Consider the following 25,226-nt stretch of genomic DNA (forward strand, 5'->3'; position numbering starts at 1 on the left):
TTTACCAAGAAGGAGAGTGATGGAGTGCTGCATCAGATGTCCTGGCCTCCACAATCCCCCGACCTCAACCCAACTGAGATGGTTTGGGATGAGTCGGACATGAAGGAAAAGCAGCCAACAAGTGCTCAGCATATGTGGGAACTCCTTCAAGACTGTTGGAAAAGTGCGACTGCACTTGAAAACACTTTCAAAGTTATTGAAATGCTCCGAATTGACTGACCATCATGTCTTAAAGTAATGATGGACTGTAATTTCTCTTTGTTTATTTGAGCTGTTCTTGCCATAATATGGACTTGGTCTTTTATCAAATAAGGCTATCTTCTGTATACCACCCCTACCTTATCACAACACAACTGATTGGCTCAAACACATTATGAAGGAAAGAAATTCCACAAATTAACTTTTAACTAGGCACACCTGTTAATTGAAATGCATTCCAGGTGACTACCTCATGAAGCTGGTTGAGAGCATGCCAAGTGTGTGCAAAGCTGTCATCAAGGCAAAGAGTGGCTATTTGAAGAATCTCAAATATAAAATATATTTTGATTTGTTTAACCCTTTTTGGTTACTATATGATTCCATATGTGTTATTTCATAGTTTTGATGTCTTCACTATTATTCTACAATGTAGAAAATAGTACAAATAAAGAAAAACCCTTCAATGAGTAGGTGTGTCCAAACTTCTGACTGGTAGTGTATATATATACTTTTTTTGTTTCATTGTAGGAAATAAAAGACTGTAAAAACAGCAGGAAATCAGCTCCAAGTGATTTTAATTTAAGAAATATGTTGCCAAGTATTCCCACACATAATAGAGAGACACGTGATTGTATACAAATGTAAGTAAGGTTTGAAATCATTATGTTTCATGCGAACATTATACTGTATCTGTTTGGGCTTCTTGTGGTCAATTTGCAGTCTACAAATTATTTGTAATTGTGATCCGCCCCCCGACCATCCGCTCAAGAACAAATCGGCCAGCGGCTGAATCTAGTTGATGATCCCTGGTTTAGAACGTTGTCTCACCATCAAATATGGTAGAGAGAGGAAGTCCAGTCGCGGGTAGTGGGAGAGGATGGAGCTAGGTGAAACCAGGCCAACATTCTGCTAATTTTCTCATTGATGAAACATCTGATCTCAATAAATTGTTCTGTTCCCAAAACTGCAATCTGTTACGAACACAGCGCACAAAGCTTTATAGACTTGATGCTTTTCCAGAGTTTTAAGGAATAGTGTTGTTTAGGACTGCAAGGTCGAATTGAGTTTGTGCACACGCGCACTTCACGGAGGAGGCGTTCCCTAACGTAAATATGCAAATATTTGCTACAACGCGCCAATAGGATCTCGCTAGCTCGTGCTGGGCTTTACCCACCTCCTTGCTTGTTCTGCCCACTATGTTTCATTTCCTCCTACTGTGACACAGTTGAACTATCTTGGGTTAATTATAAATATCTTTGGTGTCGTTCAATACAAACCGTTTCTCAACGTAGCAAACGTTCATGCGAACTGAACGTTCTTTTACGCCTGCTACGTTAGGTTATTGAAGTAAATCCACTCGAAGTTGTCATTGGGCCGTCTCCCCGATGTTTCCTCTCTCATTGGTTAAACAATCTTTGAATCAGTGACGTTCCCGCAGATTGAAGGCTATAGGTAACGTTATGCCTCCCGATCAGGTTTAACAGAGAGAGGGTTTGCAAAAGGAAAAATGGAAACCGTATATCTGTAAACAGACAAAAGCCGAAAGACAGTAGACATGAGAGTCGCCACTGTGGCCTTTTACGGGTGTGCAATGGGTCTTCTGGCGATGGGCCTGCGAGAATTGTTGTCGGGATTTGAAGAGAATAGATGCACCATGACCTATATGTTCGAGTACCCCGAGTACCGGGTGAGTAGTTTACCTATTGATCTCAAACAAATGGCACCGTGCGCGATTTGGTTTCGGTTCGGCGTAATCGCTCGGCACTGTCAACAACACTCGGAACGTTGCTAGAAAATGCGTAACATTATTTTAGTGTCCCACCTTTTCAGGACCAGCTACCATTTTTTCTCTCTCCAGCTGTCAATGTCCAGCTGTCATTTTGATAGCCATAATATGGATAGCTATAAATTAGCCCATGACCGATATATAATTCTGAAGCTCGAGCTACCTGTTGTTGTTGAACACCTGCATTAGGCATCCAATTTCAACATCGCACCTCATGCATGATTTTCAGAGTGACAAGGCTACACAGGGCTATTTCCTTGTTGAGGATGTCAATGGACTGTGTCATGCACACCAACTACGTTTCATATTTTACCATGGAATTGTACATTATTTCCACTATCTCTAGCTACAATAGAGAGGTGGCACGGTAGGCAGTTACTGTATGTTGAGGATGCTGAGTGGGTGTGTGGTGTCATCATTGTATGTTACATCAGGGCTCAGTAGATCACACCTTGTGTTCGAAGCTGCAGTTGATCCATGATAAGTACTATAAGGTGATTATCCCATTTAGTGCTTGGCACAACCATATGGCACTGTCTGAACTCACCATGGTGCTGATAAAATATGAAGAATTAGGCCAATGTATTATTAGTAGCTACTATATTTATTACTCAAAATTGTTCTCTGATCTGATTTGCTCAATCAAGGGTCAGTATCAGCCATGTGGTGCCACACCTCTCCTGTCCCTCAGGGTAGTGATGCTTTCTCACGGTACTGTTTTTTCTTCTTCTCCGTGATGTGTTCATCTGCCTAGAAGTGTGGCTCAGCTGTACCCAGCATATGGCTCTACCTCTAGTGAGGTATGTGTGTATCCTTAGTGTGTCGCGCTTTAGGCTCGGCGAGTATGAGCTCTCTACCAGGGATGTGTGTCCTCACTGTGTGTGTGTGTGTGTTGACAGCGTGTGGCCCTGCCCCGACGCGTGGCCCGCCAGTACCCAGCGTATGGGCTCTACCTGTACGGAGAGGGCCAGTACGCTCAGGACACCCGCGGACTCAAACTAACTGGGGCCCCTGTTCTTTTCCTACCTGGAAACGCAGGAAGCTACAAACAAGGTGAGCCTCTACCACCACTAACCAAACTCATCCACTTATCAAACTTACCCTAATCAAACATACCCACCCAGGTTAGGGACTATCACAAGCTAGCTCTCTCTATTGCTCTAACAATGGAAGCTAAGAATCTCTAATGTACAATATCTGCTTCGGTTACATATTGTACATAGGCTGGTGAAAGATTTCCCAACTGGCAGTGATTTAATTTGCAGTTTACAAATTATTTGTAATTATGTTCCGGCCCCCTGACCATCCAGCTGAATTTAGTTGATGATCCCTGTTCTATGCCCACTCTAATGCAGATCTATCTTCTTCTGGTTTGGTTTTGCTAGGGGCTGCTGGTGGGAGTAGAACACCCATCGCTCTATTTCTCTCACTCTCAATCTCGCATGCATACGCCCACCCACACACACGCACACATGCAACATGCACATAGATATTTAACCATTATATGCATGATGGTTTTCAGTGTCCTCCATCATGGGTTCTGTTGCATTAGCCTATTTTACATGTCATGGTTGCCATCAGAAGCACAAACCTCAACCAATTAAGCCTCAACCCAGGCATGATCTTTAGATGTTTTACATACAACAACATCAGCACTAAGTAGGCTATGTTTAGGCTACTTTAAAGCCTGTCAAGTCTAATACCTGATTTTACAATAAACAAATTTAAAGGGTTACTTCGAGATTTTGGCAATGAAGCCCTTTATCTACAGTGGGGGAAAAAAGTATTTAGTCAGCCACCAATTGTGCAAGTTCTCCCACTTAAAAAGATGAGAGAGGCCTGTAATTTTCATCATAGGTACACGTCAACTATGACAGACAAATAGCGATTTTTTTTTTCTCCAGAAAATCACATTGTAGGATTTTTTATGAATTTATTTGCAATTTATGGTGGAAAATAAGTATTTGGTCACCTACAAACAAGCAAGATTTCTGGCTCTCACAGACCTGTAACTTCTTCTTTAAGAGGCTCCTCTGTCCTCCACTCGTTACCTGTATTAATGGCACCTGTTTGAACTTGTTATCAGTATAAAAGACACCTGTCCACAACCTCAAACAGTCACACTCCAAACTCCACTATGGCCAAGACCAAAGAGCTGTCAAAGGACACCAGAAACAAAATTGTAGACCTGCACCAGGCTGAGAAGACTGAATCTGCAATAGGTAAGCAGCTTGGTTTGAAGAAATCAACTGTGGGAGCAATTATTAGGAAATGGAAGACATACAAGACCACTGATAATCTCCCTCGATCTGGGGCTCCACGCAAGATCTCACCCCATGGGGTCAAAATGATCACAAGAATGGTGAGCAAAAATCCCAGAACCACACGGGGGGACCTAGTGAATGACCTGCAGAGAGCTGGGACCAAAGTAACAAAGCCTACCATCAGTAACACACTACGCCGCCAGGGACTCAAATCCTGCAGTGCCAGATGTGTCCCCCTGCTTAAGCCAGTACATGTCCAGGCCCGTCTGAAGTTTGCTAGAGTGCATTTGGATGATCCAGAAGAGGATTGGGAGAATGTCAGATGAAACCAAAATATAACTTTTTGGTAAAAACTCAACTTGTCGTGTTTGGAGGACAAAGAATGCTGAGTTGCATCCAAAGAACACCATACCTACTGTGAAGCATGGGGGTGGAAACATTCTGCTTTGGGGCTGTTTTTCTGCAAAGGGACCAGGACGACTGATCCGTGTAAAGGAAAGAATGAATGGGGCCATGTATCGTGAGATTTTGAGTGAAAACCTCCTTCCATCAGCAAGGGCATTGAAGATGAAACGTGGCTGGGTCTTTCAGCATGACAATGATCCCAAACACACCGCCCGGGCAACGAAGGAGTGGCTTCGTAAGAAGCATTTCAAGGTCCTGGAGTGGCCTAGCCAGTCTCCAGATCTCAACCCCATAGAAAATCTTTGGAGGGAGTTGAAAGTCTGTGTTGCCCAGCGACAGCCCCAAAACATCACTGCTCTAGAGGAGATCTGCATGGAGAAATGGGCCAAAATACCAGCAGCAGTTTGTGAAAACCTTGTGAAGACTTACAGAAAACGTTTGACCTGTGTCATTGCCAACAAAGGGTATATAACAAAGTATTAAGAAACTTTTGTTATTGACCAAATACTTATTTTCCACCATAATTTGCAAATAAATTCATTAAAAATCCTACAATGTAATCTTCTGGATTTTTTTTTCTCATTTTGTCTGTCATAGTTGACGTGTACCTATGATGATAAATTACAGGCCTCTCATCTTTTTAAGTGGGAGAACTTGCACAATTGGTGGCTGACTAAATACTTTTTTTCCCCACTTTTTTCCCCTTCCTCAGAGTCAGATTAACTCGTGGATACCCTTTTTATGTCTGCATCCAGTATGAAGGAAGTTGGAGGTAGTTTTGCGAGCCAATGCTAATTAGCGTTAGTGCAATGACTGGTAATAGTATGTTAACAGCTAGCTTTTACCATAGACTGCCATTCATTGCGCTAACGCTAGTTAGCAATTGCGCTAACTAGTTAGCAATTTCTTTTAAACTGTACGCAGAGACATAAAAATGGTATCCACGAATGATCCCTTTAATCAGAGTTGACTTAAACTGTGAACAAACTACTCAGAAAAAGGAGTGCTACTGTTCGTAGGGAAGTGAAATGAGGTCCAGGTTCACAGGTCTATTGAAGGGATGCTTAAATCCATAATCCACACACTCCCCTCTGTTTTGCTAATCAGATTACTTAACTCTAATGGTAATTCTAGTCTATTCAGAGGTCATCTTGTGTTGATATGAGCTTTGTCAACCCTAATCCTCACACATGGGGGGACAGCCACTGTTCAGGTATCTGGTGGATGAATGTCAGCGATGATGGTCCCATAAGCAAAAAATTGAAATTAAAAGGAAATTTCACCTTGGCTCTGCCACGGCATATAGTCATTGCTATATTAACAACATTACGTTTTTGTCATAAACATCAATATTATTCGAAACCACAAGCTAGAACGTGCACGTTTTCATTTCACTAGTAGAATCGGAAAGTTTCGGGGTTTTTTCCTGTATATTCGGCTGCTCATAATAAACCACAAAGTCCAACATTCATAGCGAATGCAGATGCCACCCTGCTATGTAGATGGGCAGTGCCCACAAACTTGGATGATGGCGTTATTTACTTTGAACAACCAACACACAGTCATCTCAGAACTTCTCTAAGCAAGATGTTTTTGAAAACATTTGTTTTTCACTAACGTTTGTCATCATGCTTGTGTGGTGTTCTGTGTCTGGCTGTGCTAATAACAAACGAGCAAAAAATATTTACTGTGCCTTCGGAAAGTATTCAGACCCCTTCACTTTTTCCACATTTTGCCTTATTCTAAAATTAATTTAAAAATATGTTTTACCTCATCAATCTATACACATTACCACATAATGACAAAGCAAAAACAGGTTTTGATAAATTTTTGCTAATTTATTAAAAATAAAAAACTGACATTTCCATAAGTATTCAGACCCTTTACTCGGTACGTTGTTGAAGCACCTTTGGCAGAGATTACAGCCTCGAGTCTTCTTGGGTATGATGCTACAAGCTTGGCACACCTGTATTTGGAGAGTTCCTCCCATTCTTCTCTGCAGATCCTCTCAAGCTCTGTCAGGTTGGATGGGGAGCGTCGCTGCACAGCTATTTTCAGGTCTCTCCAGATATGTTCAATTGGGTTCAAGTCCTGGCTCTGGCTGGGCCACTCAAGGACATTCAGAGACTTGTCCCGAAGCCACTCTTGTGTTGTCTTGGCTGTGTGCTTAGGATCATTGTCCTGTTGGAAGGTGAACCTTCGCCCCAGGCTGAGCTCCTGAGCGCTCTGGAGCAGGTTTTCATCAAGGATCTCTCTGTACTTTGCTCCGTTCATCTTTTACCTTGATCCTGACTATTCTCCCAGTCCCTGCCGCTGAGAAACATCCCCACAGCATGATGCTGCCACCACCATGCTTTACCGTAGGGATGGTGCCAGGTTTCCTCCAGAAGTGACACTTGGTTTCCAGGCCAAAGAGTTCAATCTTGGTTTTATCAGACTAGAGAATCTTGTTTGTTATTAGTCCTTTAGGTGCCTTTTGGCAAACTCCAAGCGGGCCATCATGTGCCTTTTACTGAGAAGTGGCTCCCGTCTGGCCACTCTACCATAAAGGCCTGATTGGTGGAGTGCTGCAGAGATAGTTGTCCTTCTGGAAGGTTGTCCCATCTCCACAGAGGAACGCTGGAGCTCTGTCAGAGTGACCATCAGGTTCTTGGTCACCTCCCTGACCAATGCCCTTCTCCCCCGAATGCTCAGTTTAGCCGGGCGGCCAGCTCTAGGAAGAGTCTTGGTGTTTCCATACTTCTTCCATTTAAGAATGATGGAGGCCATTTTGTTCTTGCGGACCTTCAATGCAGCAGAAATGTTTTTGGTACCCTTCGCCAGATCTGTGCCTTGACACAATCTTGTCTCGGAGCTCTGCGAACAATTCCTTCGACCTCATGGCTTGGTTTTTTTCTCTGATGTGCGCTGTCAACTGTGGGGACCTTTTTATATAGACAGGTGTGTGTGCCTTTTCAAATCATGTCCAATCAATTGAATTTACCACAGCTGGACTCCAATCAAGTTGTAGAAACATCTCAAGGATGATCAATGGAAACAGGATGCACCTGAGCTTAATTTCGAGTCTCATAGCAAAGGGTCTGTACACTATTTAATGCTAACTCAAAAAGAGAACTCGGTATTCTACAAGAATGTTATGTGGTAAAAGTAACAAACACAAACACAGTATGAACAATGTAGTACAGTTCAGTGTGTCTCAGGTTTAGTAAAGTGCAGGGAACTGTAGCTACAGATTGTTACACCAGATAATGTGATTTAACCAAATATTTTTGGTATCCATTACTGGGAGTTACAGGATAGGTACTGTTTGGTGTAGCACATAGAATGTTCCACCAACCTTAGCTTGTCGATACGGTCTTCGTCCTCGATTGTGGGAACAGGAGTCTCAAAATGTCAGTGTCCAGTTGCAGGGGGTCCGTTTGAATTGAGAAAATGCTTGTTATTAAAATAAATATTTATTTTGCTCCATGAAGTAATCCAACAAAGTGTACGCCACCATCTTGTCTATTTCAAGCCTTCTCTCATTGATCAAGACAGTTAATTGTCTAAATTCTAACTGACCCCCTGCAAATGGACACAGACATTTTATGAGACTCCTGTTTCCACAAATCGAGGACGAAGACAGCATCACTAAGGTTGGTCGAAAATATTCAGTGCTATACCAAACAGTACCTATCCTGTAACTCCCAGTAATGAATACCAAAAATCTTTGGTTAAATCACAGTATCTGGTGTAATAATCTGTAGCTAAGAGAACTGGTGATCAGCAGATGATGGGAGAGCTGGTCATGATGAAATTGACATTCACAAAGAAACATACAGTAAGAAAATACTGTATGATCAGTGTAGTAAAGTTCAGGGAATACTTGTACAGCTGTGGGAATGTTGTCATGATCAAACTGCGATTCAGCTCCTCTTGAGTCATCTTCTGCTTGAAATACAGCATAATGTCCAATCTACCGAGAGGGATACAGTTCTGCTACAATGACACACGCAGGCAAAGGAATTCTGTTTCTGTATCTAGAATCCATTCCAGGAAGAAGCCAGGCACCACACGGTATCGTCTGTAAGACAAACAAATATAAATTATACTCTATCGTACAGTTTGAACGACAGTTGAACTGTGCCAGCATAACATCAACATTAGGGTAGAATAGTTGAACATGCATACATGTGCACCGGCACAGAGATTACATTTAGAACACTATTTAGCCTAATGGAAAGAAATATGGCATAACCTTAAACCTTTGCTCAGTGACCAGACCGTACAAATGTACCTAGGTAAGTAGGCAGACAGTATCTAGCTACAACCATGTATATCAGGCATGCTTAGGCAAATATATTTATAGTAAAACCAGCTTATCAGTTTGAGATTTACAACTATAAAGTGTTGTATTATTGTTTCTCCTCTTAACTAGCTAACGTAGCTATCTAGCTGGATAGCCAATCATTGTTATTTACATCTGTTTGGAATCCTATCTTGCGTCATGCCTATAATTTTCTGAGATTGAAATGCATCCAAGGTCATAACCAATGTGAATTATGTTACATAGCTAGCTAGTAAAATCATTTACAGTTGCTAATGTTACACGTTTGCTAACAAGTTACAAACGCGAGGCGTGGCGCATAACAAGTTAGCAGGCGCCAGACTAACTAACTAGCTAGTCAACTCCAGCCATGTGGGAATGTTTGCTGGTAACCTAGCTTTAAGTGGCTGGTTTTAACATTTTAGCTTACTGTTTAGTAGCCATATCTACGGCTAAAAAGATAAGAGGTTTTACAATCGGGATACAATAGATCTCTGATTATAAAACCTCTTCTATGTTTAGTCATAGATATGGCTACCTGTAGTTGTTTAGCGAACTTAGCTATCTAGCTAGACTAGATGGCTACATTTACATTTACATTTTAGTCATTTAGCAGACGCTCTTATCCAGAGCGACTTACAGTTAGCGCATACATTATTTTATCGAACCCACAACCCTGGCGTTGCAAACCTACCTAGCTAGCTACCTAAGTTAGCAAACTGAAAAATAATTAGATTTCCCCCCCACTGTAACACAGTACTATGTTAGCCAGCAATTCACAATATGGGTTTCAGTAGATTAACTAAAGTTAGCTAGGTGGCATGCAGGAAAAATAACTTACTTAGCTAGCCACCGTATTTGTCAGGTGCTGGCATTGATTGTAGCTGAGCTTCTAGCTAAATCCAACTATTTGTTTTGAATCCTCTTCGCTATATTCCGGTTGAAATGTATGGTTGAATGTCACCATGTAGCTAATAGAACATCAAATGCTCCATTGTCGAATTCATGTTGATGAGGAATCGCTTGAAGCCATGCTGGTCTGTTCTGTTCTTTCAGTTTTGCCCAAAGGATTGTGTTGTTAGTGCCTCCCTTTCAAAAACGCCTGCCTTGGGGGAGGGACGGGACAAGAGCATGAAGCACCGCCCAATGCGAGTTGTAGTCTTTCAAAGACTGGAAAAAATGTGCGAGCTTGTATATTTAGCAATGAATCCGCCGATAGGAACATCACTGAAAGAAGTCCAATGGTTCTATCAAACAAGGACAACCATATCTACACTAAAAAAAACGTATAGTGAGATCAGTATAACATAGAGCTTTCACGAAATGCCACAAAGCAGGACTACATTATTTATTTTCTGATCCCCCCCCCCCCCCCCCCCCCCCCCCCCCCCCCCCCCCCCCCCCAGTGAGATGTGTGAAACACATCTCACTGACCTAGAAATGCCTTGGACATGATGAAAACAAGCCAAGATTCCCCCAGGGTTATTTTCCCCTTTAAGGTTAAAGGTTGAGCTCATCGCTAGCTGGCCACTCTGAAAATAACTTTAACATGGTGTTCTATAGGATTAGGGTTGGACCTATCTCGTGTACATGGCAATTATGTCCGTTCTACCGTGACCATTTAGTGACACTAGTTACACACACCTATGAATAGTCAAGCTATTCATTCATTCCAGCCGAACATCGTTCGAGGGCTGCAACTGCATAGCCCTGACCTACGTCTCCTCCCTTGCCCAACTTCAGGTTATTAATAAATTAATCTTATCCTTAAATGTTAATCTTCTCACAGCTTTCTAATCTGTCTTTCACCTCCTATGTCATCTCACCAGCTCGCTCCCTGGGTTCAGTGGCCCTGAGGAAAGCTGAGGCACTGGAAGGAGGGGTCCACCTCAACGTGTTCACCATCGACTTCAACGAGGAGCTTGTGGCCCTGTACGGAGGCAGCCTGCTCCGGCAGACCCACTTTATACATGAGAGCATCAAGGCCATCCTGCGCCTCTACAAGGTATATTATATAAGAAAATATTATGAGCTCTCTCAAAAACATCAGATCTATAAATGTTAACCAAAAGTGGCTAACAACTGACTTACACCCAAGCCCAAATCAACCCCTACCCCCTAGGCACTTGTCTGAGATGGCAGGTGGAGTTTTTGCCATATTGCTTATACTATCCAATCCTCTCAGATAAACACAAGTGCCTAGGGTGCTAAGGATCAATTTGGGATTGGCCATTAGACTGATAAACCAAAGCCCCATACCTACCTCTTTCTCCGCAGGACCATGAAGCCCCCCCTCATAGTGTGGTGTTGGTGGGTCACTCCATGGGGGGAGTGGTGGCCCGAGCCCTCTTCACCCTGCCCCGCTTCAGCCCTCGCCTTGTCAGCCTCATTATCACCCAGGCCTCCCCTCACCAGGCCCCTGTGCTGTCCCTCGACACATACCTACTGGGTATGGCGCACACACACTAAGGCTTACAAAGTATAGTAACCTCCAGCACTGTGATCTGTCTGTGTTAAAGTCTTCTCCTCTCCTCTCTCCTTTCTACTCTGTGTGTGTAGAGTTCTACTCTGCTGTGAGACAGCGCTGGGTGGGTCGAGCGGAAGACCTGCGCAACGTGACAGTTCTCTCCGTGGGGGGTGGTTACCGTGACTACCAGGTGCGCTCCGGCCTCACGGCCCTGCCCTGCCCCCAGGACGACCCAAGCAAGCTGTCTCTAGTGGTAAGACTCAACAAAGTCAAAGTTACTCCTGCGTACACATTTGTTTTATCTGAACATTTATTTTGTTGACGTTTCGGTCAAATCGAGCCTTGTGAACTGCTGTAAGCTTTGTAACTGTTCTATCACTTGAGCATAATTGTCCACTCAAAAGCTTTACATTGATAAGATAAGATGTACTTTATTGTCTATTAACTAACAGAGAACATAAATGTGTATTTTATGCTTCCAACCCGAGATACACACACACACACACACCCGAAGAGGCTGGAAGCAATGGGTCAGCTGCAGTGCAGCGCCCCTAACCACTAGGCTACCTGCCGCCCCATTAGTTAACCACATGCCAAATAACAATATACACTGAGTATACTAAACATTAGGAAGACCTTCCTAATATTGAGTTGCACCCCCCCCCCTTGCCCTCAGAACAGCATCAATTCTTCGGAGCATGGACTCTACAAGGTGTCGAAAGCGTTCCACAGGGATGCTGGCCCATGTTGACTCCAATGCTTCCCACAGTTGTATCAAGTTGGCTGGATGTCCTTTGGGTGTTTGGACCATTCTTGATACACATGGGAAACTGTTGCGCATGAAAAACCCAGCAGTGTTGCAGTTCTTGACGGTGCACCTGGCAACTACTACCATACCCAATTCAAAGGCACTTACATCTTTTGTCTTTCCCATTCACCCTCTGAGTGGCACACATACACAATCTATGTCTCATGGCTTAAATTTCTTTCTTTAACCTGTCTCCTCCCCTTCAGCTACACTGATTTGAAGTGGATTTAACAAGTGATATCAATAAGGGATCATAGCATTCACCTGGTCGGTCTGTTTTTTACACTCAGTGTACATTTCATTCTGATAGCCCAGATTAATTTAGACGGCCTCAAGTCCTTCAGCCTGGCATTCAATTTCAATCTGATAGTGTTAATATACTTTCTGTTTTTCTTTTATGAAGGTTACTGCTGTTCCAAGGACCTGGGTGTCCACGGACCACCTGTCCATTGTTTGGTAAGTAGAGGAATTCGATTTAGAGCTTGTTGATGTGATCTCCAGACCCTCTTACATAAATATGCAAGTCATTTACTTATTGTGTTTGTTTTCCAGGTGCAAAGAGCTGGTTTTGGCCACTGTGCGGGCATTCTTTGACCTCATTGAACCTGAAACTGGACAGGTGAGTATCACACTGACTCACTAGACTGGAAACCAGGCAGGGCCTCCTTGAATCATCTCTAACAAACACAGGAAAGGCAACATTCTGTGAATTTGCTTCCAACTATCCAGTTATTTTTGCATCAGTAGCTAGGTTTCCATCCAATTGGCGACAGATTTTCATTTGAATATTGGTGTGTTTTTGACGAAACAGACAAAATCTGTGCGTAATGAAGTAGTGCAAAAAAAAGTAATTTTTCGCTCAAGTTTTCATGTACCGAAGAAAAATCAAAAGTTCAATGTGTTTCCATTGCATTTTCAACTCTACTGATAGTTTTGTAACAAAAACTTGTAAATAGCAAATATGCATACTCTTGTCTTGGCACGTGTGCTGTAGCCAACAACAGCTTGCACATACAGTGTGGGTAGGCTAGTTTACATGATGAGATAATTCTGGATAAGCGCAATGATATTTTTAGTTGTCAAACAGCAGTCAAGCATTGATCATCATGTCACCAGAATAAGACTCTCGATATTTATTGGAAAGGAGCATTAAACTCATCTCTGTGCACTTTCACCACCCTGTGAAGTTCATCGGCCCTCCTGTAGCTCAGTTGGTAGAGCATGGCGCTTGCAACGCCAGGGTTGTGGGTTCGTTTCCCACGGGGGGGGGGGCAGTATGGAAAATGTATGCACTCACTAACTGTAAGTCGCTCTGGATAAGAGCGTCTGCTAAATGACTAAAATGTAAATGTAATCTTTAGTCTAAACTGCATGGTTTCCCAAGTCCTAGTGGGAGGACCACACACATTTTTTACATTTTAGTCATTTAGCAGACGCTCTTATCCAGAGCGACTTACATGAGCACTTAGGGTTAAGTGCCTTGCTCAAGGGCACATCGACAGATTTTTCACCTAGTCGGCTCAGGGATTAGAACCAGCGACCTTTCGGTTACTGGCACAACGCTCTTAACCACTAAGCTACCTGCCACACCATATCATTGCGTGACTCCAAGTTTACTTCAATATGATGGTTATTATATCTATATTTGCATAAAGAGGTTTCCACCACCATTTCTCACATAATTCATTTTACTGACGCAAAAGGAACCCACCATGTCGAACGAACAAATTATATCTCTGCATTTATAAAAATGTTACAGAAATGTCCTATTTCCATCACAGCTGTCGTGATTTTAAAAAATACCGTATGACTTTACTCGCATAAAAACTGGATGGAAACGTGGTTATAGCAGATGAATGAGAGGAGACCAAGCGAAAGCCTCTGTAGACTAGATGTACACCAGGATTGTGGCTCAGTTAATCTTAGTGTATAGCTTACTTCCCTAATTGATCTGAGAAGAGTTTGATAGGTGAAATAATTAGTCTAGAATCTTGCCCAGTCTTTTCAACTCTAAGAGGCTGTGAAGGGAAGAGAATTGGAACTCTGTCTGTCCATTTGAAGTTGGTAAGTACCTTATATCGATGTGTCTTTTTTACCAGTTTTCAGACGATCCAAAGAGGAGAATGGCCATTCTGAACCATCATTTTATCAGACACCCTGTACGTGTGCTGGGTGAGCAGCTAGAGATGCCCATCTCCCTCTCAGGTCAGTGGGTTACAGTGCTACAGTGTGTGTTTTGTAGAAGGGCTGAACTGTGTGACTGTATGTCACCTTTTAGGCTGTGTGTCCTTTACGGTACATGTGTTTTACTGGATGTGTGACCACTCTCCTATTTATCACATTCTCCAGGGTCTCCTGAAACGTGGACCGAGGTGAACACACTCCGTCTGGCGTACAGTGCTCCCAAAGTAAGCCTACACCTTTACCACCAGGGCTGAGGACCATTTTGGTCCATAGACCCTTCACATAGCTCCTATCACTTTGGTCTTCACAGACCTAAAATAACTGGATAGGTGTAATCAATGTGATGATTGCACCACTTAGTCTTCCAGTAGGCTAAATTGCGCTTCTGGACCTAGATGGAGCTGGACCTTGATGATAGACACATAACATACTTTACAGATCCATGCCTTCTGAAAATATGACTGAGTTATTGTTCCTTTGCTCTCTGCAGGAAGGACAAGCCAAGTATTTCCTGTTTGCCCTCTCCAGTCGCAGGAAAGCCTACAGCCACTTCTACTGTCGCAGCAACAACCTGGTGAGACTGAGATGGCAGCTCTGCTGCTTGGGATTCAAACCAGTATACAATATATGCTCTTATGATAACACTGGCGCTTCCTACTGGTTATGAATCCCTCTTCTGCCACCATTTGTAACAAATATTAGAAATGTAAGACTTATGAAGTGAGTAAGTCTGCAAGTTGAGAACACAGTATAAGGTGAATCTTGCGAGCAGTAGAATGTAATTTGTGAGACTACCGAGCCAATGTTTGTAGTCTCTCCAACAGGAAATGACTAGCTGGGTTTACGGTTGTACACAGATGAACGGATCCATGTGGTGAGTAGGGGTGTGAATAAGTTGGGATCCTTAACGTTAAGAAAAACCCCTAACTGAAAACGTTTTTTTTTGTCCCGCCCCCCCCCCTCCCCACAGTGCAGTTATCACAAAACATGATCTTCTGTGTTATAGCCTAACTAGACAGTAGGCTATAAAGGCCTGGAAGAAGTTGTGTAATTTAATTCAAACCAGAGAGCAAACTTTAGGCTACTTTGGTGAATTTGCGAGACATGCATGACAATACATTGCAAGATACAGATTACCAAGACATTCTTTCTGCCTGCCCCTCTTTCCCTCGTGGTGACTCGCCTGCTCTTGCTCTTCTCAAATGATGCGAGTGTGTGTGTGTGTTCAGTCTTCGGTCTGTTGCGTGTAGAATATCCTAGCCTATTCATTGATGATAGGCTCTGCTTTACTGAAGTTGCGAGACATTGTAAGCCAAGAATTTGCAAGATGCAGCATTCCATTGCGAGATACAGCTTTTGATTGTCGGTAGACAGAGTCAGAGACGCGCACTATGCCTGTCTGCCAGGTGGCCGACCTGCCTATACTGGGCCCCTCCCCTCTCTTCGTCCCTCGCTAGCTAGCTCGTTAAGAAAGATGTGAGTGTTGTTTTCTCTGAAGTACAGCAACTAATCAGTCTCTTCCGTTCCAAAAATACTGAATCTTGATACTCAGAAATGGGAGTCGACGGGCAAGGACTTGAGGAATCAATTATTTTTGTGTCGGCTCTCCACCGCTACATCATCGTCAATAACTTTGGAAAATGGCAGAGAAAGGCTTGCAAACGCAGTGAAATGAAATGGGAAGGAAATGCAAACTTTGTGGTGAAATTGAGGTACAGTAATGGTAGTACAGGTGCAATGGTTAACCAGCTGAAAGGGACGCACCGTGATACCCAAACCGTTGCTGGCAGCAGCGCAGCTGCATTGTGAATTCACGTGGAATGTTCTGAATTTTTCTTATCGTTTGAACAGAAAACGGATAAAATGGCTGTTTCGATTTTTTGTCAGACATACTCTTTCTATTTGTCTCGCTCCTGCTTGCTCTTTCTGACAGACCTCTCTCTCTCTCTCTCTCTCTCTCTCTCTCTCTCTCTCTCTCTCTCTCTCTCTCTCTCTCTCTCTCTCTCTCTCTCTCTCTCTCTCTCTCTCTCTCTCTCTCTCTCTCGTTGCCGTCTCTGACTGTACTCTTCTTTCCCCAGTGTGCAGGCAGTGGATCTGTCTTTGGGAACCGAAATTCTCCCAGCTTTCAAGGTAAGCGTTAACTTCCCATATTTACACCATCACTGAATATTAGGGCTTAGTCAGTTCTCTGTTTTTGATTTCTCTGTTTCTTGTGTTGTGAAATGCACTTTAAATAAATTGGGACATGACTTGACACTGCACTCAAACCGTGTAGACCAAAAATAAATAAGTGTGAATAATAATTAAGTGTAGATCAAAATAAATCTTCAGAACAGTTGCTTCACTGGTCTCTGTCTGTCCCTCTCCCCCCAGGTTCTGACTCTGAGCCTCAGTGAGCTGTCCTCTGTCTCTCACCTCATTGTGGTTGCCTCCAACCTCAATGGTAGACAGGTACACTGTGTGCACTTAAGCCAAAGCACTGTTTCATTCTTAAACACAACTTTACATTTTGATAGCACTTATGTGCCCTAGTTATTAACAAATACAGATAAAAGTAGAGAAACACTATTTTCCATAAGGTGTAGTCACAATATAAATAAATCAACTACATTTATCTCAGTGGTAGCGCCATCCATATTCATAAATGTGAAGAGAAGTAGAGAAACTCTTGTAGTACTATTCATGTGTGTATCTCCTCTACTCTGTGTCCCACAGTTTAAAGTGGAGTGTGAGTGGCAGAGACAGGAGTCTCAGACCATCTCTGTGCCGGTACCACACGTTCTCTCCTTTGGTGAGTTCACCTTTTCTCTAATTCCTCCCTGTAGAAGCAAATATATTTGCACCTTTATCTATTAAGTCTGGTTTGTCTGTAAATATGCCCAGTTTATTTTGCAAAGCTAGTTAATTAGGTATACTGAATTTGTTGACGTTTCTCATTCGGTGGGCAACACTGGCTCCCTATGGTTGAACTCTGTGGGTCCTCGCTCGTTCAGGCATGAGTGTTAGTGACGTCACTCTCAACTCCACTGGACTTCGGCACACCATTGAGCTGCAGCACTTTCATCAGGTAAGTCCATCTGAATTGTATATTTCTCTAATAAGTTTGGTCAAGTAATTATCCACTACTTGCATTCTATCAGGAGGCTGAATAACTTACGGACAGTACAGGCCGAACAAGACAGAGGTATTTGGCCTTATACTTACTGACCACTGTATCCTCAGGTCTATCAGGCGTTCAGAATTTCAGTCGTAAGCCACTGCAAAGTAACCAAAGCAGGTAAGCAGACGTCTACGGTTTTGCAGCAGCACATTTTTTATCAACTGATGTGGTGCGTGTTTGTGAGTTTGGTTAACAGCTGCTCTTAATCATCTTTCATTTATGATTTTGGTAATTGTTTAAAATGCAAAAGTACCAGTAATGTTGGACTGTCTCTATGTACAGACAGACTACCCAATGTCTACATAATGAAGGTGCCATGGTTTAGGGAAGACTCCGTTACCACGTCCAGGTAAGAGCTTACCACCTGTCCGTCCATCTGTCTGTCTGTCCAATCCTATGACATTTGGCTATTTTTAAATCTAATATATTTACCAGTAACCCAATGGAAAACTTATTTATTTGGTCTATCCCTGCATCTCTCTCAGTATTCCCTCTGTAACAGAGATATCGGGCATGCTCCACACGAGTCGTCCTGACAACACTGCTGGTGTCCTGCTGCAGCTCCACACTGCCCCCAACTGCCACTATAAGGTACTGCCCACAGAATTAAATGGGATACTTTTGTTTTTCTATATGTTATCTCTACATGGTCTTGCCCATTAATGTGAGGCATTACACCATGATACAGGCTTCAGGCTGAATCACGTTTGGTTTTTAGTTTAAAAAAAAAAATGTTTTATTAAACTTCTCTTTTTCTCCTCCAAGACTGGCTGAATCTCTCTCTTTCTCATCCCTCCCTCTCCAGGTATCTGTGAGAACATCATTTCCCAGAGTGCTTGGACAGGTAAGACCTATACTCTCTACTGTTGTGCTCAGCTCTCACCCTTACACACAGAGTTATGAGTGTTGTAGTAGTCCAGGGTAATTTATCCTTGTGTGAAATAGACAAGTTAGCTTAATTCAAACACACCAATATTACTAATTAGCTAACTAACTTTCTACCCTGCTGTCCTTTAGGTGCTGAGGTTCTGTGGGCCCGTGTTGCCTGTGTATGTGGCTGTAGCGCTCCTACTGGCCTGTGGGGGGCAGATGTCCTCTGTCGTGAGGATGGGGCGCCCCCTACAGATGAGCCATGCCGTGGCCAGATCCCTGCAGCCCCACAAGGTGGACCTTCCCGTCTACCTGCTGCATCTGCTGCTCAGGTAGACCTATTATTCCATCAAGCATGCATGTGTGTGCACCAGTGGAGGCTGCTAAGGGGAGGACGGCTCATAATAATGGCTGGAACGGAGCGAATGGAATGGCATCAAACACATGGAAACCATGTATTTGATGTTATTGATACCTTTCGCTCCAGCCATTACCACGTGCCAGTCCTCCCCAATTAAGTTGCCACCAACCTCCTGTGGTGTGCACACACACAAATGCATGTGCACACACACACACATGCACACAGACACACTGTGAATGACCACTCGTATTACATGAAACCACACCACACCATACAAAGTCCCTCTATCCTCCTTCATTCCTCTATTTGTATCCAGGTATAGCTGGTTCCAGGATGGTTGGTCCACTCTTCATCTCCCGCCCTTAGATGCTCTCCCTGCCACCTCCCCAGATGGTACGACACAGGAGGGGGTGCCCCTAAACGTAGACTGGCCACGCCTCCTGTCCCCCCTGCTGTATGTTTTGGGAGCGGCCATGGCCTTCTGGGGCAGCGCGCTGCTCCGCCTCTTTCTACAGCTGCTTTCGTTGCTATTGGCCCCGCTGCACAGGTAATGAATGCCCATTCCCCTCATGCATTAGATTGAACTACATGGAATTGGAATTAGTTGAGTCTAGTGTGTGTGTGTGTGTGTGAGAATACATTTAATTGAATTGAAATTAGTTGAATCGTGTTGTGTGTGTCTGCTTTCAGGCCCTCTGTGTCTCGGGACTGTGGCACCCTGCGTAGGCGGACTCAGCTGCTCCTCATCCTGTGTCTGAGCGTGTTAGGAGGTGCTTCCTGTGGAGCCCTGTCAATCACAGCCACCTTCCTGCTCCATCTCTACCGAGTGAGTCTAGGGGCCCAGTTAAATACTTACTCATTGAACTTGTTAGTTTTCCTGTGGTTTACCAATGTATGCCTATGTTTCTATCCAGGTTCTGAGGCTACAGATGACAGAGAGGTCTCTGAGTCATATGCTGAACCTGGTAATATTCAGAATTATTGCCCTCTCTAAAATGCCCTCTCAATCTTCATATATTGATTATAATCACCACTACCTTTCCAGGCGCCCGAGAAACAGAGAGACAAAGAGAACGGAACTGGTAACAAAGAGAATGGCACTGGGGACAGTGAGGCCCTGGACGGCAAACCCAAAGAATGTAAAGGCGCCCCCCTGCTGTCGGACTCAGTACTGCAAGATGTGAGAGACGACCTGCAGCTGCACGTCAGCCTGTCTGCTCTCCTCACTCTACCAGTCATGCTCTGTGCCCCATCACTGATCCACTGGACCCGCAACCTCAGGTACTAGAGTGTGTGTGTGTGTGTGTTCAGCCCTTACCTTGTCCACCCTAACTCTACCGTGTGTGTGTGTCCATGTGTAGAACTGTGATCCCCCCCCCCCCCCCCTTCCTTTAATTGTGTTTTCTCTTTGCAGATATTCTGCTGCTCGTTTGGATCCTGACCCTTGCTGGCCACACACCGTGCCTCTCCTCATCGCCTCTCTGCTGCTCATCAACTGCAACACACTCACTCTCAGCCACAGGTGCTTGTACTATGCTGCTCGGTCGGTCTCACACATGCGCACACACACATCCTTTCTGTCTGTCTTCACTCCTGTCCTTTCACCCAGGCGTGCGTTTTAACTTGTGTATAACGCTCTTGTGTTTCAGTAAAACCCTGCCCATCACATCCCGCCTACTGCTGCCTCTCTCCGTTGCCATGGTGACCTTCTCCCCACTCCATCTATACCGCGTAAACTACTTTGTGTCTGCAGCCCTGGTTCCGCTGGCTGTTTCCTGTCTCTTCTGAGTTCTGCTGGTACCTGAGCTGGGCCTATCACTCAGCAGACTCACAGATCCGGGTCAGGTCCCCAAACTGGTCAAAGCTAGTCTGGCCTGGGATTGCGCTCTCCTTTCAGGTCATGAAGGGGGCGACGATGGCGACCCTACAGCAGAGCCATAGACATACATAGTTTGTGAAACTTTCCGCCATGTTGTCTCCAAGTGTTCCAAGCTTTTGGTGCCAACATGGCTACCAGTGGAATTCCTAGTCTTAACCAAGTTTGCCTTACTCTGTATATATATGGCTCTGTCTTCAAGGAGCATGACGCGATCACTCCTCCATAACAAATGACGCTCCTGATACTTGTGGTTCTCAACAGGATATTGCTCTCATTTGTTTTTCATACAACTGTAATTTAACCTATTTTAGTACAGTATAATTGTGGTAATGGTGAGTAGAGGGGATTTGTCTCTGTTTATTGGATTATATTTATTGGACATAGAAAATGTTTGCCCATCCCCATTGGCCCTAAACGTCTTGGACTGTCTTATTGGTAACTTTGATTGAACACACTCATAAAGCTAGCTACCTTTACTCTGTCACTAGTAAGATGTCATAAGCAGTCAAGTGTTGCAATTAGGGTTGCAAAACTACCGGTAATTGACTATTTAAAAAAAAATTCATAAAAAAAACAATTATTATTTTATATCTTTAACATGCTATGAAAATTACTTAAAATCCTTAAACGTTTCCAAAAGTTTGGTAGTTTACTGGTCATTTTTGAAAGTTACCGTTAACATTCCCTCCCTTTGCAACCTTAGTTACAATGATGTCATGCAGCTAGCTGTATGCAAGATGACCGTGGCTAACTCGCTTGCCCGGCTAGCTAATGTAACTGCACAGGACATGTTCCGTCATGCTTTTGACAGTGTAAAGATTTGAAAGGTTTACAAGTGAGAGTTGGCGTAAACTCTTATCACACGCTCAAACCTTCTTCTGTTGCTATCATCCAGTTCAAAACGCAGGTGATGCGTTATTGAAAGTGGAGCTCCTAACTACATAGCCTGTTCTTAGCCAAGTATGGTCATTATTATGCAGTATGTGGCCATAGCTATGAATGTTATTGGTTAGTCTCAATCTAAAGTCACCGGGTCTTCACTACCTAGGATATCATGAGGAATGGATGACCCTGTGCACCATAGCTTAATTTAGTTGTGCAATGTTGTAGGAAGGTTATACGGAGTTGGAAGCTATTCCACATCAGATCACTAGGGGGATAACTTGACGTTGTATCTACGTCGTAACATAACTACTTGAGCAGTTCTGCTGTGCATCTCTATGGACGGAGTCCAGGTTGATATCCATACTAGAGTATATTAGATCTGATGTTACCTTGCAAACGGGCCTATCATGTGACTTTGACATTCTATTACAAGCTACTGTCTATTATTGATTAACAAAATGTCCTCCGCTTGAAGAGCTAGCTTGAAAGGGATCTTTGGCTAGATATCTTTTAATTTTTATTGATGACGTTAAGAGGCCATGGCCCCTATTATTTACTAGAAGAGTCGTTATGTACTTGGAAAACATCAGCACGTGGTATTTCCATTTGCCTTAATCAGTTACCTCACATATTTCCAAACTGGACTTTCTAAAGACTCATAGCTCCTGCATTGAAATACAGTTGACAAACTGACATCGGCCTGGTCTCCACAAGGCAAATACGTTTATAAATGTGTATTAGCCCTCATTGTAGTAATGAAAGCACAGGGTTGTAGATCTTCAGAATCAGATGAAGGAGCCCTATTGCCAACGATACATGGAGGCACCAGAGCTGTTGCCTTTAGACTGTTTCACCCGCTACTGTTCGTTAATTCGAGGTGTGTGTGTTTCCGTAAAACCCTATCCGCCATGGTTCCACTCCAATGTACAACACAGTGGACTGTGTTAGTGGTGTTTTTACTTTTTTGCCAATTGTTTTGTAAGAATTAACCAATATCGTGTGTGTGTGTGTGTGTGTGTGTTTGTGTACTTTTGACGCTCACCAGCACCCCTTGACCCCAGCTCTGTTGGCATCCCTTGGTCAAAGCAGCTAGTGCCTTTCTGCCGATATGCCCCTCCTCCTCCACGCATTCACTCTCCTATCTGCCTGTCAATCAAGACACTTCCCTAATATAGGGCATAAGATTGTCACATAGACCAGCATCTCTGACAAGTGACTCATCTGGTCATCTGAGTACAACAGTACAACAGTAGTGAGCATAACCCTTGCTTGTAGCTGTCTTAACACTTTCATTTGCAAGACAGAACAGATTTCAAATACAGACTGGTTACATGGAATGGTTATGTTGGTGTATGTTAAATTATTTGACATAGCCACAATGGTGTTATGTCAAGGTAATGACCGTGTAAAGGCAGTTTGGTTCTTGTATAGTGTTACCACTTTTCAAGCTCAACAAGACAGGCTATGAATGACACACCTTTGTCCATCCTAGCTAGCTTCAATTTAAAGAGACGTTTTATCAGCTCCTGGGACCAAACTCACTCTAGCACAAACACGCATATACTACACTCTCCCCGACGACACCCCTGTGTCACCTGCACTGTGAATGTACCTGCACCTGTTTGTTTGTTTGTTTTGTTTGTTTGTATGTGTGTGCGTAAGTATGTAAGACTTTAGTGCGGGTGCTTTTGTGTGTACTAAACTATAGTATGTCAATGTGGTGCAGTTTTAGTGCTTTGAAACGTACATACTCTGCCTCATTCCAAGTTATGAATTGTGACTAGATTTATATAGATTAAACTTTGTGGTAAAACTAGTAGAAATGGGCATATGTTTTCTATGAATACGATGATTGTGATCTTTTTTTATTGGTGTTCACTGTGACCGTGCCGTGATTTCTGAAGTGAGATTGACACCTCAGCAACTACTCATGTTCTAATGTTACCAACCAGAGTAAAGCTGTCACTACAAGCATATCTCAATTTAAATATGTTGTTTGTTAAGCTTTTTTTGCTCTTTGAGATTATTTTCTGTAATGAAAAAGCACTACAAGTTAAATTAATTATTATTATTATATAGAATACTGTTCCTTGAATCCTGAAAAGCCTAATGTTTGCATTCATAACACTGTTATGATTGTAACGTTAGCAGTCATAACTTTATTATTAAAATCTGTCATTACAACTAAGTCATAACAATTGTTTATTATTAAAAGCAGACATCACAATTCACGTTATGATTGTCTGAAAATGTATATGATCAAGTTAACAGAGTAATGTAGTAGATGGTGGCTGCTTGTGGAATGATGAATGATTATACCAATGATATAAATGATGATTTAAGGGAAGGGTCTCCAAATTGTACATATTGTGTGTCCAATGAAGTGAATCGCTGTTGCTTTGTGCTGTTGTAGCTGTACTGTTGCAACTAGGATACTAGACAGACCGCAACTCCATAGCGATCTGCAGTACTTTCTTCTCTGATTCACAGCCAATGACAAAATACTTACATGTAAATGTCCCAACATACATATTCAACTAGAGTGGCGGATTTAGCTCAGAAACTGCTAAGTCCAGATGAATGCTAAAAATTGTTTGGGTCTCTACTTGCTTTTTGATGTTTTGTTGACTATAGGGAAGTGAACATCCAGTTAAGTGTTACCGAACTGTCTACACACTGATAGTCACGTTATTGATGCGGTCTCTTGCTGTTTCTGTCCTAGGTGACTTTAAACCTATAACCTCCTATCTCTAACTGGTCCTCGTTGTGTGAAGATGGTCTCTTGCTGACCTTTGCTGAACCAGAAATGTTCAAAAAATTAAATTGGACCCAAAAAGACCTTGCCTGAGGGAATGTTGGGAGTCTGTTTTTACAGTTGGGTTCTAGGTGTGGTCAAGTGACAAGGACTGGCATACTCAATTCTCAGGTTTTAATATTGTCGCAACAAAAAAAGATTGCTTTGGTGTTTTTTATATTGTTCAAATTTTTTATCTAATGTTATTATAACTGAGATTTGTGCAATTTGTTAGCATTATGGCTGTTAAAATAAAATTGTGAGAAGCAATGGCAACCACAGGTGTCTTCCACTTTCTTTGTACCTCTTTTGCACAGTTTTTCTGTTAATCAACTGCTTATTTAGAAAATGAGGTCAGTTAAAGGACTTATAATAGACGGGTTGGTTGTTTAGCACCTGCACAACTATGGGACAAAACAGACAGGGTTGGCATAGATTATTGAAAACATGAAGTTGCACAATGAGCCGGAAGTGGAGGTCCAGGGATGGTGTGGTTACACGTGGTCTGCAGTTGTGAGGCCGGTTGGATTTACTGCCAAATTCTCAAAAACAACGTTGGAGGCAGCTTATGGTAGAGAAATTAACATTACATTCTCTGGCAACAGCTCTGGTGGACATTCCTGCAGTCAGCATGCCAATTGACAAAACTGCACATTTTAGAGTGGCTTTTTTATTGTCCCCAGCACAAGGTGCACCTGTGTAATGATCATGCTGTTTAATCAGCTTCTTGGTATGCCACACCTGTCAGGTGGATGGATTATCTTGGCAAAGGAAAAAATATTTGCACAAAATTTAAGAGAAATAAGCGTTTTGTGCGTATGGAACATTTCTGGGATCTTTTATTTCAGCTCATGAAACA

The 25,226-nt window shown here is 43.0% G+C and overlaps 1 protein-coding gene across 1 annotated transcript; it reads left to right on the top strand.

Annotated features, from left to right (window-relative positions):
- Positions 1–1,692: 1,692 nt before the first annotated feature.
- LOC311143714 (GPI inositol-deacylase-like) lies at positions 1,693–24,635 on the top strand. The gene is made up of 26 exons (XM_084179584.1): positions 1,693–1,885; positions 2,884–3,037; positions 10,789–10,964; positions 11,237–11,408; positions 11,519–11,679; positions 12,638–12,690; positions 12,787–12,853; positions 14,334–14,439; positions 14,584–14,642; positions 14,909–14,992; positions 15,231–15,292; positions 16,497–16,548; positions 16,792–16,869; positions 17,134–17,209; positions 17,412–17,485; positions 17,641–17,695; positions 17,861–17,927; positions 18,064–18,169; positions 18,384–18,422; positions 18,596–18,780; positions 19,126–19,356; positions 19,500–19,635; positions 19,724–19,774; positions 19,855–20,090; positions 20,224–20,331; positions 20,459–24,635. The coding sequence occupies exons 1-26, from the start codon at positions 1,754–1,756 to the stop codon at positions 20,595–20,597; spliced, it is 2,859 nt and encodes a 952-aa protein (XP_084035710.1). The 5' UTR covers positions 1,693–1,753; the 3' UTR covers positions 20,598–24,635.
- The last annotated feature ends 591 nt before the right edge of the window (positions 24,636–25,226 follow it).

This window comes from Coregonus lavaretus, assembly GCF_964263955.1.
Source record: "Coregonus lavaretus genome assembly, chromosome: 16".
NCBI lineage: Eukaryota > Metazoa > Chordata > Actinopteri > Salmoniformes > Salmonidae > Coregonus > Coregonus lavaretus.